Here is an 18,864-nt window from a genome sequence, read left to right as displayed (position 1 = left end):
CAAGACCTAGGATCCAACTCCAGGGGAAAGCTCACTAAACGAGCAAGCAGCACCTTAGCATTTGCTGGGGATGGCAGAGAGGGTTTTAATTCTTTTTAGACTGGATTCCTGGAAGCCTATGGAGGTCTAATCAGAAGCAGATTATTACCATGTAATTGATAATAACAGGGGAGAGAATAATGATCCCTTTGCCTCAGCTGGTCCATTGGAAGTAGCAGAGACAATGATCCACACAGAATAATCCCTCCGCAGCCTCCTTCAAGTGTTTTCAAGGCATTGTACTGAGGGGGGAGCAGAAACAAGCCTGTTATCCCTTCCCCTTCATTGCATCCCTGCTGCCAGTTTCATCACCTACTGTGTTCTCAGAAGAGAGCCTCTGCAGCTTTCTCTACTTGCTGTACTTTCTTCCACAATCCAGAACCCTAAAAGTTGTCAATCACTCAAGGGAGTCAACGCAGGTAGAGAAGGCACCGTGCAGGGAATCAACAAGGACCTCTGACCTGCAGCACTTAGGCCAACCAAGCCTCTCCATTGGGCTCATGGACCAAACCACATTTACATGTCCATCAGCTGATGTTATGTGAGGCCGGGCATGGGGCAGGTAAGCCCATGGGGCCAAGAGGAATTCTAGCCACTGGTAGAATTAGACTGGAAAGGAACAATTGTGAGCAGACTCTGAGTGACTTCAAGGCATGGCTGTGATGATGGACATACAGTCCGTTGGGCCCTAAATACACAAAAAATTGTAGAATTGGAAGGAGCCCTCAAAAGTCATCAAACTCAACCCCCTGGAATGCAGGTGTTACAACTAAAGCATCCGTGACAGGCTGGGTGGGTGACATGAGGAGGACGTGGTAGGAAGGGCACATGCCCATTGCATCCTCCTGACGCCCTACAAACCCCACGCTGCTTTGAGGGGCTGGGATGTGGGATCGGACTTGCAAAGCAGAACCGGGCTGGCATGGGTGGTGTGAGGAGCAAAACATGCCCTGGAAAAAACTGTGCCCAGGGCAAAGACTGCCCTTGTGATTTCACCTAAACCCTCTTTTCTCACATGCTGCTTTGTGAAGAGGAAAGTGCATTCAAGAGCAGAGTTTGAGACACAAAGGGTATTGTGAGCTCTGCGGCGACTCTCGGATTCAAAGGATGCAGCACTAGACTTCAGACCACAGGCCTGTTGTTGTCATACCAGACCAATCTCATTTATTTTCTTTTTTATGGCATTACAAATGTGGTGGATCAGGGGAATACTGTGGTCATAGTCTATTTTGAGTTCAGTCAGGCTTTTGCCAACGTCCCCCATTATATTTTCATGAGGTAAAATGTGTCCTGTACATGTGCAGAGGAGGGCAGCCAGGAACACGATGGGTGGGAAACCAAGCCTTATGAGCAACGGTTGAGGGAGCTGGGTATGTTTAGCCTGGAAAAAGGAGACTTAGAGGAGATATGATACCCATCTTCTAACACCTCAAGGGCTGTCACATGGAAGATGCAGCAAGCTTTTCTCCTGCTACAGAGAGTAGGACCCAAACTAATGGATTCATGTTACAAGAAAGGGTGGAGGTGGAGTTTCTGGGTACCACCACACTTTTTCTATGAAATTGGTATTTTTTTGTGTCCACAAAAGTTCCTTAGTTTTCCAATTGTGCCCTTGGGCTCCCAAACGTGGGGACCACATCTCGGGGGGGTGGGGGAGAACCATCTGATTATTATTTTTTATGCACATAAGAAGTTCAACAAACAAATAAAATGAAATTATATCAAGGAGACCGCAGCAAAATCATTACCCATATTCTAGGGTAACAGAAAATAGTGACAACAGGGTACTTTGCTATTTCTTCTTTATTAACTGCTGTTTGTCATTCAGGTCAGGCCTCAATATGATAATGTAGCATTTGGGGAAAAAGATGGAACCCAGTATCCCAGCACTAGAGGCCAAGATGGAGAAGATCTCCACAGCCACCATGTGTTTTCCCTTGGAGCTCAGGTAGACCGGAACAAAGGAGATCCAAACACTACAAAACAACAACATGCTGAAGGTGATGAATTTGGCCTCATTAAAGCTGTCAGGCAGTTTCCTGGCTAAAAATGCTACAACAAAACTGACAATGGCCAGGAGGCCCATGTAGCCCAGGACACAGTAAAACATGGCAGCTGACCCTTCATTACATTCCAGAATAATTTCTCCCCTCACAGAATGCTTGTCAAAATGGGGGAATGGGGGAGAGGTTCCCAGCCACACAGTGCAAACAGCAGCTTGGATAATAGTACAAGTCAACACAATGGCGCTTGCCAGTCTTTTCCCCACCCATTTCCTCATTCTGGATCCTGGTATGGTGGCCATGAATGCCAGAACAACGGTGATGGTTTTGGCCAACACACAAGAAACAGTCACTGTGAAAACCACACCAAAAGCCATTTGTCGGACAAGGCAGGTCACTCTGTCTGGTCGGCTGAGGAAGATGAGGGGGCAGAGAAAACAGAGAAGGAGAGACAGGAGGAGAACGTAGGTGAGGTCCCGATTATTGGCCCTGACAATCGGTGTGTCCTGATGCTTCATAAAGATGGCGAGGGACAATATGGTCAGCAAAGAGGAGAATATGGAGCCAAAAGCTAAGCTCATCCCAAGCGGTTCTTCCAAAGTCAAGAAGCTGATGGACTTTGGAATGCATTGTGTTTGGTTCCTGTTTGGATAGTAATCTTCTGAGCATTCGACACAGTCATTCATGTCTGAAAAGAAAAAAGGATTCCCTTCAAGGGTGGAACTTGAGAGTAGTTATGCATCCTTCGTGGCAGTATGGGACTTATCAGTTGGATGTGCAAGAAACGATACTTTTCAGACACAGGAGTGACTAGCAAGGGGAGAAAGGGCTTTGGACGCCCCTCCCACAGACAGTGATCTCTCAGTCGCTTGCCAGGACATTAAGGTGGTGGGTCTGAACAGCAGGAGGCCTGTCCTCTGCAGGCGCAAAGTTGCAACTCATCTCCATCACCACCCAGGTAATCCAGTGATAGAAAACCTCTGGCCCAGGGGGCCATTTTAGCAAGTTACACCTACCGGCCCTGTATCTGATGTCTTCTCTAATGTTAGGTGTAGGGCAGGTAACAGTGTGCTTTGTAAACCCCAACCATCATCTGATCATTCGGGCTTGCAAAGCACCTCTTTGAAAATGCTGGGCCTCGTTGCTGGGCCATCAGCTGGTTGCAATGAAGAGCTCCAAGTCTGTGAACTTCAATCACCATGGAAATCAGAACTCCATCATTAGCAGCAACTGTGACACCTTTCACTCTGCCACAGACCCTTCACAGGAATTCTAATATGGCACATATCTGAAAGCTTCCTAATGTCTCCTACCTTTCTGGTATGAAATCTTGCCTTCTGAACACGGAGCACAGTCATAGCAGCAGAATTTCTCCCCTTCCTTCTTTTTTCTCCTAGTACCAGAAGGGCAATTTTTGTTCCATTGAGAGAGGGGTGGCACCTGTGAATTTTAATTAACCATTAGGAAATATTTAGCACAGGGGAAATAATGGACGTTTGGAGAAGCTGAACTCCATTTTCTGGGCTGCAAGGGATCAAGTGGATGGGAGAAATGGCCTGCTGAATATTAAGAGAATTTTGAAAGCAATGAGTTGTCAACAGCCATTAATGGCATCGAATGAGACAGAAGATGTTTTTGTGGCTCTGAAAATGAAGTTATGGCCTTTTGAATGTGTGTGTTTTTTAAAAATATCAAAGGGAGGAAGGGAGTTCACCTGAATAACTAATACTATTATTTCCAAATAATACTATTATTTGGAAAAATACATTTCTTATAAAATTCAAAATGTTTTAAAGTAGAGTTGAAAGGATGTTTTGACATCCTAAGTGATTTAAATAAGCAGCTACCATATACACTGTCAGGTTCCTTCAGTTTTTCCACCTGAAAAAGCACAAATGTTGGGGACTGAGAACCCCAGACTAAATACACTGGGCCAAGAGACAATTGTAAGACAAGTTAAGGAGCCTCAAAAACAAGGATAGTGCTGGACTCTGCCAGACTTCGGCTACTATATCTTGAGAATTACTAGCCTCCAAACAAGCATTCTCTGCAGAAGTCTGCCTCGTCTGTCTCCAGGCTCAGCTCCCTTTTCTTTCTCCCCAAAGAAGGTGGTTGGAGGTTAGGCTTAGGTCACACTCTGCTCGCCTAGAAATCTTTAAAGAATGTGCTAGACAGGGAAGTGGAAGACCAGGGTTTAAATTCCCACTTCGCCATGAAACTCATTGGGTGACCTTGGACCAGCGCTGCTTCTCCCAGTCTACACTACCTTACAGATTGTTGTTAGGATACAACGGGAAGTAAGCACACAGCCTTGAGCTCCTTGGAGGAAAGGTGGAATAAAAATGCAATAAACAAACATATAATAATGAACTATGTCCTGGCCTCCTTCAGGGCATCAGAGCCTCTTGATATTCATAGAGGTTTTCATAAACAACAAGTGGGAAAAAATACAGGATCCATGTCTCCGCCAAGCTTCCAAGATGCAAACATCACATTTAGGACACACTGGAGTTGCAACTTGCTGAAATCATGCCCCACCTGTTGAAAACTCCTGTGCCACACCATTTTTTCTTCATTGATGGAAAACTCTTTTCCTGGGGGAGCATCCAAATTCATCCATCCAACCTTCATTCTGATGAAGGAGTTATTTGGGAAAGTGACCAAGTTGGTAATATCGAACCCAGCTTCTAATTCCCTCTTCTCACTAAAAGACACTTCTTCTCCCGCACTGTTGTTAAATGAGACACTCCTAAGAAATGGGTGGAGCTGCATCGAGACGGCAGAAAAAGGACAATTGTTTAAAACTCAAACTTATCTTAGGTTCAGCATCACCTTTTAAAGTGACATTGCCTCTTCCAAGGCAGTAGACAAGATTTCATATAATCACAAAATAATAACAATAGCAATAATAACGACAAATTTTGATCTATAGCTGCCCAAAAATCTAATGCTGGACACTTTGTACTGCTCACTCTGGAATATAGCTATAACAGAGATAATCACAAATAATTTGAGATTTCAACAAGGACTAGAACCTCCAGACACTTTCTATATGATTTGGTATATACAGCAGAACCAACGTTTTCAAAACAACCCCCCACAAACATGGCAAATCTGGAACTATGCTTGGTGATCTGATAAAATTGGACTTAATTTGGACTTTAAAGTCTTTATTTAACTCACGTGCAACTACACATCCTACCTGCCTATTTTAGAGTTTGGTTATTCATCTATCCAATTTTGTCTGTTGTTAAAATTGTTGCCTTTGCTTTATCAACAATATAAAATGAAATAATAACTAAAAGATATAAAACAACAACAAAAGAGCCATTACCTGCCAAGGCTGCAATTTCTGAAGCTGCAGTCTCCATCTTCTCACAATTCCTCTGTGTTTTGCCCTAGATCTGTACATGGCGTCATGCAGAGCATGTGCCACAACATAGACAGCATTGTAGATGCTGTAGCTGTGGCCAGTCATGCTCATCTCAAAGCCAGACGAGGGGAGGCTGTCCAGCTTCTCCAGTCCAGTGCAGGGTTCACTGAACTCAGTACTGGATTTGGAAAAGAAACAGTAGAATGTCTGCAGCCAGAACTGCTGAAGAAAACCATCTTCACCTGCCATGAAAGGATTTAGGGAGCGAAGAAGGGTATTGAATCCTTGCACCTCCTTTGAGTGCACTGTGAAGCAGATGGAGCCATGAAATGGTTGCATACTCTGGCTCATTTGAAAGGCCACTGCTGAGAAATCCAGTTGAGCAGTCATAATCCATATTTTCTCCATAGATGTCATGTTTTCTGCACCCGCTGCCGCTAGCCATAGTTGCAAAAAACCCATGGATTTGGCTTCTCCATAGACAATGACAGCATTGGCTTTGCTTTCCGCAATAGCAAGATAGGCTTGGAGCCACTGGGGAATCATGTGATAATACTCTTCAAAATATGAGCCTTTTGGAGTTCGCTCTGAAAAGGCCAAGCAAATACCTCTCTGGAAAAGCAGAGTTTGCAGGATTTCCATAAATTTCTCTCCACTCTCACTATCCGCAGCGAGCAACCCAACCCACGTCCATCCAAAGTGCAGAAGTAATTCAACAATCCCAGTGTACTGATGGGCTTCATTGGGCACCATCCGGTAGAAGCAAGTGGATTGTCTTGGACCAGCATCCTCTGGGGCAAAGGAGCCATAAGTGAGCTGGAAGGAAACGGATACTTAATTCCCATTAATGCAGTAGAAGCATTGATTATGTGTGGATAGCAATGATGAAACCATTGTGCTTTGGACGCACTGACTTAGTAAGCCCGTCAGGGAATGGGCAGATGAGGAGGAGTGGTGGAGAGCAGCACCCCAATATCTTCCAGAGAAAAGGAACTGGGGGGTATGGTGTGGTAGTTTGAGACGGGTCACACCCGAGAAGGAAAAAGGACCTGGGAAATAATAGGTGATGAAGAACCAGAGCAAGGTAGCAATGAACAAAGACAGGAGTCAGATTTCTTAGAAACAGTACAGCAGCCAAGTGACATTCTCTCTCAAGAGAGTTTGTCAGAGCCCCCTCCTTCCACAAGGTCCAGACACGCTCTGCAGAAGCCAAAATAGAATTGTTCTTAGCAGCCACCATAGGCAGCAGGAGGGGTCTGATTTCTAGGAAGAAATTTTCGGTGCAGGGTGGAGTTGCAATCTGAGCAATATTAGCTCAAGGGTGAGAGCATACTTTCCAGTCTTCCTGTGGATTAAAATGAAACCATTGAAAAGCTCTCTCTGCTCCTCTGATTTCACTAGGTAGATAGCCAGTGACCTGTTGATGGCACCCCTGACAGCCCCAAACAGCCCTAAACTGTCCAGGTCAAATTAATTAAGGTAATGTGCAAGCGACTGATGACCAGCCTCCATAATTCATCCTGGTTGGAGTCTACCTGAGGCCAGCAAACCAAGCTGTTCACATACATAGAGTAGGTGTGTACAACTGTATCTGCAAAATGTTCCATTCCTACCTTCTGAAGAACATGCACACGTTGGGAAATGGATGAAGACGGAAGAAAGGTTTTATTAAATACAATCTGAAATTGTCAAGAGGGCTATTATGGAATGGAAAACTTTTCTCGATAGGACAGAGGAAAGGAGAATGAGGGGAAGTCACCATGTTTGACTCTTACCTGGGGAATCTTGTAGACACCTAAGATGGCTGCCATGTGGAGGGAAACCTCAAAGTCAAGTCCCCCAATGACGGCCACCAGATATTTCTGTTTGTCACACTGGTAGTTGGGTACAAATCTATAGTGTGTAGAGAGTAGCTCCAAAGTAGCCCAGTAGGTCATCCTTTCACTGAAGTAACTATCAAAGATGTGGAATCCTAATGTGACATTAGGTAATAGATTGGAATTCTTGTTGATTTCCTTGACTGCAAACACCAAAGCCAGAATTTGCTGATAGTATTTTGGTACAACACTGCAATGAGAGTTGGACATCAAAGCGTTTTGCTGTGTACCATTTTTTGTCAAACTGTTTAAGGAAACTTAGGTTCCATGTCTTTCTGTGCTAGGGAGCAACAAGGCAGCTTACAGGCAGATTTAATTAAACCAATAAAGAATTTGTTTTAAATACACATACAGCAAAAACTGCATCACACTGTTCACTCAAGTGAAGCTTGAGTTCCACTAAGATGGCAAGACCCTAGTAAGCCAGGTGTCCTTCAACTTATATTTGTGAAGTTGGTACTTCCTGCCTAAGTGCAGAACCTTACATTTATCCCTATTCAAATTCATTTGTTAACCCAGTTCTCCAATCTGTTAAAGAAATCTTGAACCCTGAGGCAATGCCTACTCGCTTTCTAGGTCATATTAGCTATCCTGTATTAAAAGCTCCAATACATCTTGCTTTTTTCCCATACTCTGTGCCCTTGTTTAGAGTCAACTGAAACTAGGAGTCATTCTCTCCAGCTGCGTCCTTCTTGTAGTTTGTTGCCCTTTTGCAGGTTTCTGGAACCCCACCTCAGTTTCCCATGCATCAATGAAGCTATTGCCCCCGGTACCAGGCAACCTTCTGTTGCCTGTAATGTTTTGACAATTACTCTGTGTACCTTTTCTGTGAAGATTCTGTAAAACCCAATGGTAGAGCATTTGCTTAGCATACAGGTGGGGCTGGGGCAGACCCCTGTCTGAAATCCTGGAGAACCACTGCTACTCTGTGTAGACAGGCCTGAGCTAGGTAGACTAATGGTTCCTACTGGCCATTCTCCCATTTCCTGTTGACATCAGAATGCTGGGCTCTCTAGATTATGACACCCATGTGACTGGTTGTGGTTATGGCTTCTCCTCTCCCTTAAGCACTGCTCTGGATAATGGGGTGGGGGAGCTTGGGGGTGGGAGAGAAACACACCACCAAGAACACAATCTCATATCTCACTGGAAGACTGCTCTTTCTTTGCTTCCAAGCTGGATCCTAGATAATCCACCTCGTTCCTACAGGCTTGACGAGAAATTTATTGTCTGTCTTGATCATTTTAGATGTTAAAATTCAGGTGGTCGGGAGGGTTAAGTCTAAGACTGATCCTATGTTCTGTGGGAGGATGGGATATTTTGCACCCTTCCCTATAAGTAATAAATCCACATAGAGAAAATAAATAGGATGTATTTCTGAGCCCACATGGTAACTTCGGAATTAATATGACATGGGATTTGAAAATTTGCAATACTTACAATGGATTAAGAATCTGATGGATGGATGGCCATTGTATGAAGTTTTCATAGTCAACAGAGGACACGATGTGAGAAGCAAGGGCACCAATGATAAGGTCACCTGGCTGATAGTACTTGTGTGGGATATGGAGGTGAGTGATGCTCCGATTGACATTTGACATATTCACCATTTGAGGCAGCGAGAAGATTAACAGGATCAACACAGCCATACTAGGAACAATACACTTTCCTAGACAGAGATTTCCCGGTTTACAGCTAATCAGCATTGGCATTAGAAACAGCCTCAGTACAGCAGCTTGCCTTAAATGGCACTCTCCGGATGCACCAGCTAAATTCCCAAGACCTAGGATCCAACTCCAGGGAAAAACTCACTAAACGAGTCAGCAGCACCTTAGCATTTGCTGGGGATGGCAGAGAGGGTTTTAATTCTTTGTAGACTGAATTCCTGGAAGTCTATGGAGGTCTAATCAGAAGCAGATTATTACCATGTAATTGATAATAACAGGGGAGAGAATAATGATCCCTTTGCCTCAGCTGGTCCATTGGAAGTAGCAGAGACAATGATCCACACAGAATAATCCCTCCGCAGCCTCCTTCAAGTGTTTTCAAGGCATTGTAATGAGGGGGGAGCAGAAACAAGCCTGTTGCCTCTTCCCCTCCATTGCACCCCTGCCGCCAATTTCATCACCTACTGTGTTCCAAGAAGAGAGCATCTGCAGCTTTCTCTACTTACTGTACTTACTTTCACAATCCAGAACCCTAAAAGTTGTCAATCAGTCAAGAGAAACTAAACAGGTAGAGAAAGCTCCTTGCTGGGAATCAACAAGGACCTCTGACCTGCAGCAGTTAGGCCAAACAAGCCTCTCCATTGGGCTCCTGGTCCAAACCACATTCACATGTCCATCAGCTGATGTTATGTGATGCCAGGCATGGGGCAGGTAAACCCAAGGGGACAAGATGAATTCTAACCACTGGTAGAATTAGACTGGAAAGGAACAATTGTGAGCAGATTCTGAGTGACTTCAAGTCATGGCTGTGATGATGGACATATGGTCCGTTGGGCCATGTCTTCAGGCCTTTTTAGGGCCCTTATATATTCACCTAAATAAACAAATAATTGTAGAATTGGAAGGGGCCCCAAAAGGTCATCAAGCTCGACCCCCTTGAATGCAGGGATCACAACTAAACCATCCGTGAGAGGCTGGGTGGGTGACATGAAGAGGAAGCAGGAAGGTCACATGCCCATTGCATCCTCCTGACGCCCTGCCAGCCCCACGTTGCTTTGAGGGGCTGGGATGTGGGATCAGACTTGCAAAGCAGAACCGGGCTGGCATGGGTGGTGTGAGGAGCAAAACATGCCCTGGAAAAAACTGTGCCCAGGGCAAAGACTACCCTTGTGATTTCACCTAAATCCTCTTTTCTCACATGCTGCTTTGTGAAGAGGAAAGTGCATTCAAGAGCAGAGTTTGAGACACAAAGGGTATTGTGAGCTCGGCCACGAGTCTCGGATTCCAAGGATGCAGCACAATTCTGAGTTCAGAATAGGTATATGTGGCATCTCTCACTCTCTCTGGGAAGAGGGGTATTTCCCTCCTTTTCATTTTCTTCTCATAGCATAGAGATATTATCTCTTAATGCCAATCTCATTTCTTTTCTTTTTTCATGGAATTACAAATGTGGTGAATCAGGAGAATGCTGTGTTCATAGTCTATTTTGAGTTCAGTCAGGCTTTTTGCAAAGCCCCCCATGATATTTTCGTGAGGAAGCTGGTAAAATGTGTGCTGAACATGTGCAGAGGAGGGCAGCCAGGAAGATGATGGGTGGGAAAGCAAGCCTTATGAGCAACGGTTGAGGGAGCTGGGTATGTTACCGTGGAAAAAGGAGACTGAGAGGAAATATGATACTCATCTTCAAATATCTCAAGGGCTGTCAGATGGAAGATGTGGCAAGCTTTTCTCCTGCTACAGAGACTATGACCCAAACCAATGGATTCATGTTACAAGAAAGGATGGAGGTGGAGTGAGCAACGGTTGAGGGAGCTGGGTATGTTTAGCCCGGAAAAGGGAGACTGAGAGGAGATACCCAAACCAATGGATTCAAGTTACAAGAATGAATGGAGGTGGAGTTTCTGGGCACCTCTACACTTTCCTCTGTAAAATTGGTGGCTTTTTGTGTCCACAAGAGTTCCTTAGTTTTCCAAATGTACCCTTGGGCTCCCAAATGTGGGGACCACATCTCGGGGGGGGGAACCATCTGATATATATTTTTTATGCACATAAGAAGTTCAACAAACAAATAAAATGAAATTATATCAAGGAGTCAGCAGCAAATTCATTACCCATATTCCAGGGTAACAAAAAATAGTGACGACAGGATATTTTGCTATTTCTTCTTTATTAACTGCTGTTTGTCATTCAGATCAGGCCTCAATATGATAATGTAGCATTTGGGGAAAAAGATGGAACCCAGTAAACCAGCACTAGAGGCCAAGATGGAGAAGATCTCCACAGCCACCATGTGTTTTCCCTTGGAGCTCAGGTAGACCGGAACAAAGGAGATCCAAACACTACAAAACAACAACATGCTGAAGGTGATGAATTTGGCCTCATTAAAGCTGTCAGGCAGTTTCCTGGCTAAAAATGCTACAACAAAACTGACAGTGGCCAGGAGGCCCATGTAGCCCAAGACACAGTAAAACATGGCAGCTGACCCTTCATTACATTCCAGAATAATTTCTCCCCTCACAGAATGCTTGTCAAAATGGGGAAATGGGGGAGAGGTTCCCAGCCACACAGTACAAATACCAGCTTGGATAATAGTACAAGTCAACACAATGGCACTTGTCAGTCTTTTCCCCACCCATTTCCTCATTCTGGATCCTGGTTTGGTGGCCATGAATGCCAGAACAACGGTGATGGTTTTGGCCAACACACAAGAAACAGTCACTGTGAAAACCATACCAAAAGCCATTTGTCGGACAAGGCAGGTCACTCTGTCTGGTCGGCTGAGGAAGATGAGAGGACAGAGAAAACAGAGAAGGAGAGACAGGAGGAGAACGTAGGTGAGGTCCCGATTATTGGCCCTGACAATCGGTGTGTCCTGATGCTTCATAAAGATGGCGAGGGACAATATGGTGAGCAAAGAGGAGAATACGGAGCCAAACGCTAAGCTCATCCCAAGCGGTTCTTCCAAAGTCAAGAAGCTGATGGACTTCGGAACGCATTGTGTTTGGTTCCTGTTTGGATAGTGATCTTCTGAGCATCCAACACAGTCATTCATGTCTGAAAAGAAGAAAGGATTCCCTTTAAGGGTGCAACTTCTGAGAAGGTATACATCCTCCTGGCAGTATGGGACTTATCAGTTGGATAGGCAAGAGACGATCTTTTTGAGACACAGGAGCGACTAGCATGGGGAGAAAGGGATTTGGATCCCCCCCCCCAGACAATGATCTCACAGTCGCTTGCCTGGACATTAAGGAGGTGGGTCTGGACAGCAGGAGGCCTGTCCTCTGCAGGCGCACCGGTGCAACTCATCTCCATCACCACCCAGGTAATCCAGTGATAGAAAACCTCTGGCCCATGGGGCCATTTTACCAAGTTACACCTACCGGCCCTTTATCTGATGTCATCTCTGATGTTAGGTGTAGGGCAGGTAACAGTGTGCTTTGTAAACCCCAACCATCATCTGATCATTTGGGCTTGCAAAGCACCTCTGTGAAAATGCTGGGCCTCGTTGCTGGGCCATCAGCTGGTTTCAATGAAGAGCTCCGTGAACTTCAATGTCCATGGAAGTCAGAACTACATCAATAGCAGCAGCTGTGACACCTTTCACACTGCCACAGACCCTTCACAGGAAATCTGAGTTATCTGGAAGCGACCTAATGTCTCCTACCTTTCTGGTATGAAATCTTGCCTTCTGAACATGGAGCACAGTCATAGCAGCAGAATTTCTCCCCTTCCTTCTTTTTTCTCCTAGTACCAGAAGGGCATTTTTTGTTGCATTGAGAGAGGGGTGGCACCTGTGAATTTTAATTAACCATTAGGAAATATAATTAACCATAGGGGAAATAATGGATGTTTGGAGAACCTGAATTTCCTGGGCTGCAAGGGATCAAGTGGATGGGAGAAATGGCTTGCTGAATATTACGAGAATCTTGAAAACAATGAGCTGTCAACAGCCATTAATGGCATCTAATGATACAGAAGATGTTTTTGTGGCTCTGAAAATGAAGTTATGGCCAGTTCAATGTGTGTGTTTTTAAAAAAAAATCAAAGGGAGGGAGGGAGTCCACCTGAACAGATAATACTATTATTTGGAAAAATACATTTCTTTTAAAATTCAAAAGATTTTAAAGTAGAGTTGAAAGGATCTTTTGACATCCTAAGTGATTTAAATAAGCAGCTACTGTATACACTTTCAGGTTCCTTCGGTTTTTCCAGCTGAAAAAACACAAATGTTGGGGACTCAGAACCCCAGACTAAATACACTGGGCCAAGAGACAATTGTAAGACAAGTTAAGGTAAAGGGACCCCTGACCATTAGGTCCAGTCACGGATGACTCTGGGGTAGCGGCGCTCATCTCGCTTTATTGGCCGAGGTAGCTGGCATACAGCTTCTGGGTCATGTGACCAGCATGACTAAGCCGCTTCTGGCAAACCAGAGCAGCACATGGAAATGCTGTTTACCTTCCCGCTGAAGCGGTACCTATTTATCTACTTGCACTTTGCCATGCTTTTGAACTGCTAGGTTGGCAGGAGCAGGGACCGAACAATGGGAGCTCACCCTGTCACTGGGATTCGAACCGCCAACCTTCTGATCGGCCAGCCCTAGGCTCTGTGGTTTAGACAACAGCGCCACGTACATTCCACAATTTAAGCTGCCTCAAAAACAAGGATAGTGCTGGACTCTGCCAGACTGCTGCTACTATATCTTGAGAATTACTAGCCTCCAAACCAGGCATTCTCTACAGAAGTCTGCCTCGTCTGTCTCCAGGCTCAGCTTCCTTTTCTTTCTTCCCAAAAAAGTTGGTTGGAGATTAGGCTTGGTCACACTCTGCTGGCCTAGAAATCTTTAAAGAATGTGCTAGACAGGGAAGTGGAAGACCAGGGTTCAAATCCCAACTTGGACATGAAACTCATTGGGTGACCTTGGGCCAGCACTGCTTCTCTCAGTCTACACTGCCTTACAGGGTTCTTGTTAGGATAAAACAGGAAGTAAGCACACGGCCTTGAGCTCCTCGGAGGAAAGGTGGACTAAAAATGCAATAAACAAACAAGCATATAATAATGAACTATGTCCTGGCCTGCTTCAGGGCATCAGAGCCTCATGATATTCATAGAGGTTTTCATAAACAACAAGTGGGAAAAAATACAGGATCCATGTCTCCGCTAGGCTTCCAAGATGCAAGCATCACATTTAGGACACACTGGAGTTGCAATTTCCTGAAATCATGCCCCACCTGGTGAAAACTCCTGTGCCACACCATTTTGTCTTCATTGATGGAAAACTCTTTTCCTGGGGGAGCATCCAAATTCATCCATCCAACCTTCATTCTGATGAAGGAGTTATTTGGGAAAGTGACCAAGTTGGTAATATCGAATCCAGCTTCAAATTCCCTCTTCTCACTAAAAGACACTTCTTCTCCCGCACTGTTGTTAAATGAGACACTCCTAAGAAATGGGTGGAGCTGCATTGAGATGGCAGGAAGAGGACAATTGTTTAAAACTCAAACTTATCTTATGTTCAGCATCGCCTTTTAAAGTACCATTGCCTCTTCCAAGGCAGTAGACAAGATTTCATATAATCACAAAATAATAACTATAGCAATAATAACTGTAAATTTTGTTCTCTCTTTCCTCTGTAGATTCCTCCGTATAGGACTAAGACACACTGTATATGTATTTCAAAGCTTAAAATCATCATGCAAACATCCATGCAGAAAGGGTATAAATGAAAGAACAGGAAAATGGGGAGAGGGTTAGACTGAGTGAGGAAGTGGCAAAAAAGATGTTCCTTTTAAGACTCTAGTTGAGATAGAAATTGCCATTGACAATATCACACCTAGCTGTTTTGAAGAGCTGAAGCTCAGGTGAGTGGGTTGTATCCGGTTTTCTCAGAAATGATAAATATTACTATAAAAAGATGGTTTCTTGTCCTAAATGAATGTCACTGTGTATTCCTGATTATACCATTTTAAATATATTGCCAGAGGAATTGGCAAGATTAAAGTGGCAGCATTCATAGTAATTGCAACTCAATAAAACACAGCCCAAAAATCTAATGCTGGACACTTTGTACCACTCACTCTGGAATATAGCTATAACAAAGATAATCCCAAAAATCTAGACATGTTTTATATGATTTGGCATATACTGCAGAACCAACGTTTTCAAAACAACCCCCCACAAACCTGGCAAATTTGGAACTATGCTTGGTGACCTGATACAATTGGACTTAATTTGGACTTTAAAGTCTTTAAAGTCTTTACTACACATCCTACCTGCCTATTTTACAGTTTGGTTATTCTTCTTTCAATTTTTGACTGTTGTTAAAATTGTTGTATTTGATTTATCAACAATATAAAATTAAATAATAATTTTCTTTAAAAAGAGCCATTACCTGCCAAGGCTGCAATTTCTGAAGGTGCGGTCTCCATCTTCTCACAATTCCTCTGTCTTTCAACCAGGATTGGAACATGGCATGTAGAGCATGTGCCACAACATAGACAGCATTGTAGATGCTGTAGCTGTGGCCAGTCATGCTCATCTCAAAGCCAGACGAGGGGAGGCTGTCCAGCTTCTCCAGTCCAGTGCAGGGTTCACTGAACTCAGTACTGGATTTTGAAAAGAAACAATGGAACGTATCTTGCCAGAACTGCTGAAGAAAACCATCTTCACCTGCCATGAAAGGATTTAGGGAGCGAAGAAGGGTCTTGAATCCTTGCACCTCATTTGAGTGCACTGTGAAGCATATGGAGCCATGAAATGGTTGCATATCCTGGCTCATTCGAAAGGCCACTGCTGAGAAATCCAGTTGAGCAGTCATAATCCATACCTTCTCCATAGATGTCACATTTTCCACTTCCCCTGCCACTAGCCATATTTGCAAAAAAAACAAGGACTTGTCTTCTCCATAGACAACGACAGCATTGGCTTTGCTTTCCGCAATCATGTAATAGGTTTGGAGCCACTGGGAAATCATGTCGTAATACTCTTCAAAATATGAGCCTTTTGGAGTTCTCTCTGCAAAGGCCAAGCAAATTCCTCTCTGGAAAAGCAGAGTTTGCAGGATTTCCATAAACTTCTCTCCACTCTCACTATCCGCCGCGAGCAACCCAACCCACGTCCATCCAAAGTGCAGAAGTAGCTCAACAATCCCAGTGTACTGATGGGCTTCATTGGGCACCATCCGGTAGAAGGGAGTGGATTGGCTTTGACCAGCATCCTCTGGGGCAAAGGAGCCATAAGTGAGCTAGAAGGAAACGGATGCTTATTTCCCATTACAGTAATGCAGTAGAAACATTGATTATATGCGGATAGCAATGACAAAACAAGGAAATAAATAGTTTTTTTTTAATATAAAAGTAGTTGAATAATTGATCCTGTTTGGAAAGCAATGACCACCTACTTGTGTTTGGGACCCACCTCTCCTACCAGGCCCCACACTGTCCAGGTCAAAGAAATTAAAGGAACTGATAAGCAATCTGCACCCCTGAACTTTGTTTCACTCCATATATGATTGGCATGCAAACTATTTTGCACGCATACACAATGCGTAGGCAGTTTGATGTGCATAAAACTCCAGTCATATCTTCTGATACACACTCAGAGGTTGAGTGGAAGATTGATTTGTATTTATTGTATTTCAATGCTGTTTTCCATTCAAATGAATCCCAAAGCAGCTTACAAGCAATAAATAAAAATAACATAATAGAACGTCACAAGTGCAGCATAAATAATTAAGAAATCATCAGTAATCTCCCACTTGGACTACTGCAATGCGCTCTACATGGGGCTACCTTTGAAGATGACTCGGAAACTACAACTAATCCAGAAGGTGGCAGCAAGACTGGTGACTGGGAGTGGCCACCGAGACCATATAACCCTGGTCCTGAAAGATCTTCACCGGCTCCCAGTATGTTTCTGAGCACAATTCAAGGAGTTGGTGCTGACCTTTAAAGCCCTAAATGGCCTTGGCCCTGTATACCTGAAGGAGCATCTCCACCCCCATCATTCAGCCTAGACACTGAGGTCCTCCTCTGAGGGTCTTCTGGTGTTTCCCTCACTGCGAGAAGTGAAGTTCCCGGGAACAAGGCAGAAGGCCTTCTTGGTAGTGGCGCCCTCCTTGTGGAATGCCCTCCCTTCAGATGTCAAGGAGATAAAGAACTATAAAACTTTAGAGGTAAATGTAACTTTTAGAAGACATCTGTATGCTGTAAGCTGCTCAGAGTGGCTGGGGAAACCCAGCCAGATGAGCAGGGTATAAATAATAAAAGTATTATTATTACTACTACTATTATTATTATTATTATTATTATTATTACAATCACAATATTAACAAATAAGCAACTAAAAAATAACTAAACTTCACAATTACAGCATAACTTATATTACATGATTAACAAATCAATAAGGCATTTATAATGCACTCCCTCTCCTCAAGTTCATCACTGAATGCAATTTGAAATTGTCGGCTGGGCTTATATCCTTCTGCAATATGAAACTTTCTCAAGAGAACATGTAAGTAAGGATGAGTTATGAAGCCACCATGTTTGTTTCTTACCTGGGGAATCTTGTAGCCTGTTAAGATGGCTGCCATGTGGAGGGAAGTTTCAAAGTCAAGTCCCCCAATGATTGCCATCAGATTATTCTGTATGCCACACTGGTAGTTGGGAACAAATCTATAGGGTGTGGAGAGTATGTCCAGAGTGGCCCAGTAGGTCATCCTTTCACTGAAGTAGCTGTCATGGATGTGGAATCCTAATGTGACATTGGGCAATATCTGAGGGTTCTCATTGACCTCATTGACAGCAAACACCAAGGCCAGAACATGCTGGTAGTTCTTTGGAACGAGCCTGCAATTAAAATTATACATCTACTGTTATACTGCTAGGTAAAGGTAAAGAGGCCCCTGACCATTAGGTCCAGTCATGGCCGACTCTGGGGTTGTGGCGCTCATCTCGCTTTATTGGCCAAGGGAGCCGGCGTACAGCTTCCAAGTCATGTGGCCAGCATGACTAAGCCACTTCTGGCAAACCAGAGCAGCGCACGGAAACGCCATTTACCTTCCCGCCAGAGCAGTACCTATTTATCTACTTGCACTTTAACGTGCTTTCGAACTGCTAGGTTGGCAGGAGCAGGGACTGAGCAACGGGAGCTCACCCCGTCACGGGGATTCGCACCGCCGACCTTCTGATCGGCAAGTCCTAGGCTTTGTGGTTTAACCCACAGCGCCACCAGCAGCCTGAATGTGATAGAGTTATTTTTGCAGCTACAGTGGTACCTTGGGTTACAAACACTTCAGGTTACAGACTCCGCTAACCCAGAAGTAGTACCTCGGGTTAAGAACTTTACCTCAGGATGAGAACAGAAATTGCACGGTGGAGGTGCGGCGGCAGCACGAGACCCTTATTAGCTAAAGTGTTACCTCAGGTTAAGAACAGTTTCAGGTTAAGAACGGACCTCCGGAACGAATCAAGTTTGTAACCAGAGGTACCATTGTATTGTTAAAGTTGCAAAAACAAAGAGGATGGGACTGAGTGAGGGAGAATTTTTTGGAAAAACAATGGGATTATCAGCTCCGCTCAAGGCATGACGGATTGCAGCAACAACCGGGGAAAGATTGACATACAAGGACAGGAAGAAACATCATGGGCAGAATAAATGTCACACACAGGAAGAACAACGATACAGTACGAGCTATTCACTTGTAGTCTTATAAATTACTTAACGTGTCAACACAAATAGAAGTTATAAATATTGCAGCTGTTGTATAAGGGATTACTAATATGATGGGAATGTCACTGAAATCAATAAGATTTTGGAACACAGAAACAAAGAATATCACCAAGCCATCAATTCTAGCACGTGGGGGTCACCTAAATTATATAATTTGGTATTTGGAATGGTATTAT

General features: G+C 44.1%; 2 protein-coding genes across 2 annotated transcripts; both read right to left on the bottom strand.

The window, feature by feature from the left end:
- Positions 1-1,831: 1,831 nt before the first annotated feature.
- LOC128399273 (vomeronasal type-2 receptor 26-like) lies at positions 1,832-7,502 on the bottom strand. The gene is made up of 5 exons (XM_053360540.1): positions 7,191-7,502; positions 5,377-6,231; positions 4,581-4,808; positions 3,356-3,482; positions 1,832-2,730 (listed from the first exon to the last, which is right to left on the bottom strand). The coding sequence occupies exons 1-5, from the start codon at positions 7,500-7,502 to the stop codon at positions 1,832-1,834; spliced, it is 2,421 nt and encodes an 806-aa protein (XP_053216515.1).
- A 3,612-nt stretch (positions 7,503-11,114) lies between these two features.
- On the bottom strand, positions 11,115-18,342 carry LOC128400311 (vomeronasal type-2 receptor 26-like). The gene is made up of 5 exons (XM_053362464.1): positions 17,514-18,342; positions 15,351-16,202; positions 14,191-14,418; positions 12,624-12,750; positions 11,115-12,013 (listed from the first exon to the last, which is right to left on the bottom strand). Exons 1-5 carry the CDS (start codon positions 17,823-17,825, stop codon positions 11,115-11,117), a joined length of 2,418 nt encoding a protein of 805 aa, XP_053218439.1. The 5' UTR covers positions 17,826-18,342.
- Positions 18,343-18,864: the final 522 nt, after the last annotated feature.

Source organism: Podarcis raffonei, chromosome 13 (assembly GCF_027172205.1).
Source record: "Podarcis raffonei isolate rPodRaf1 chromosome 13, rPodRaf1.pri, whole genome shotgun sequence".
NCBI classification, from domain to species: domain Eukaryota; kingdom Metazoa; phylum Chordata; class Lepidosauria; order Squamata; family Lacertidae; genus Podarcis; species Podarcis raffonei.
The sequence above is the reverse complement of the archived record's forward strand: the minus strand, read 5'-3'. Positions and strand labels throughout refer to the sequence as shown.

Bases quoted from the DNA above. Each gene is read 5' to 3' on its own strand.
- LOC128399273 (XM_053360540.1), bottom strand. From the start codon at position 7,502: ATGTCCAACTCTCATTGCAGTGTTGTACCAAAATACTATCAGCAAATT. The intron at 6,232-7,190 runs GTAAGAGTCAAA...GTTTCCTTCCAG, and splicing joins GTGTCTACAAGATTCCCCAG to CTCACTTATGGCTCCTTTGC. The intron at 3,483-4,580 runs GTGGGGCATGAT...TAAAATTCACAG, and splicing joins GGCACAGGAGTTTTCAACAG to GTGCCACCCCTCTCTCAATG.
- LOC128400311 (XM_053362464.1), bottom strand. From the start codon at position 17,825: ATGTATAATTTTAATTGCAGGCTCGTTCCAAAGAACTACCAGCATGTT. The intron at 16,203-17,513 runs GTAAGAAACAAA...GTTTCCTTCTAG, and splicing joins CAGGCTACAAGATTCCCCAG to CTCACTTATGGCTCCTTTGC. The intron at 12,751-14,190 runs GTGGGGCATGAT...TAAAATTCACAG, and splicing joins GGCACAGGAGTTTTCACCAG to GTGCCACCCCTCTCTCAATG.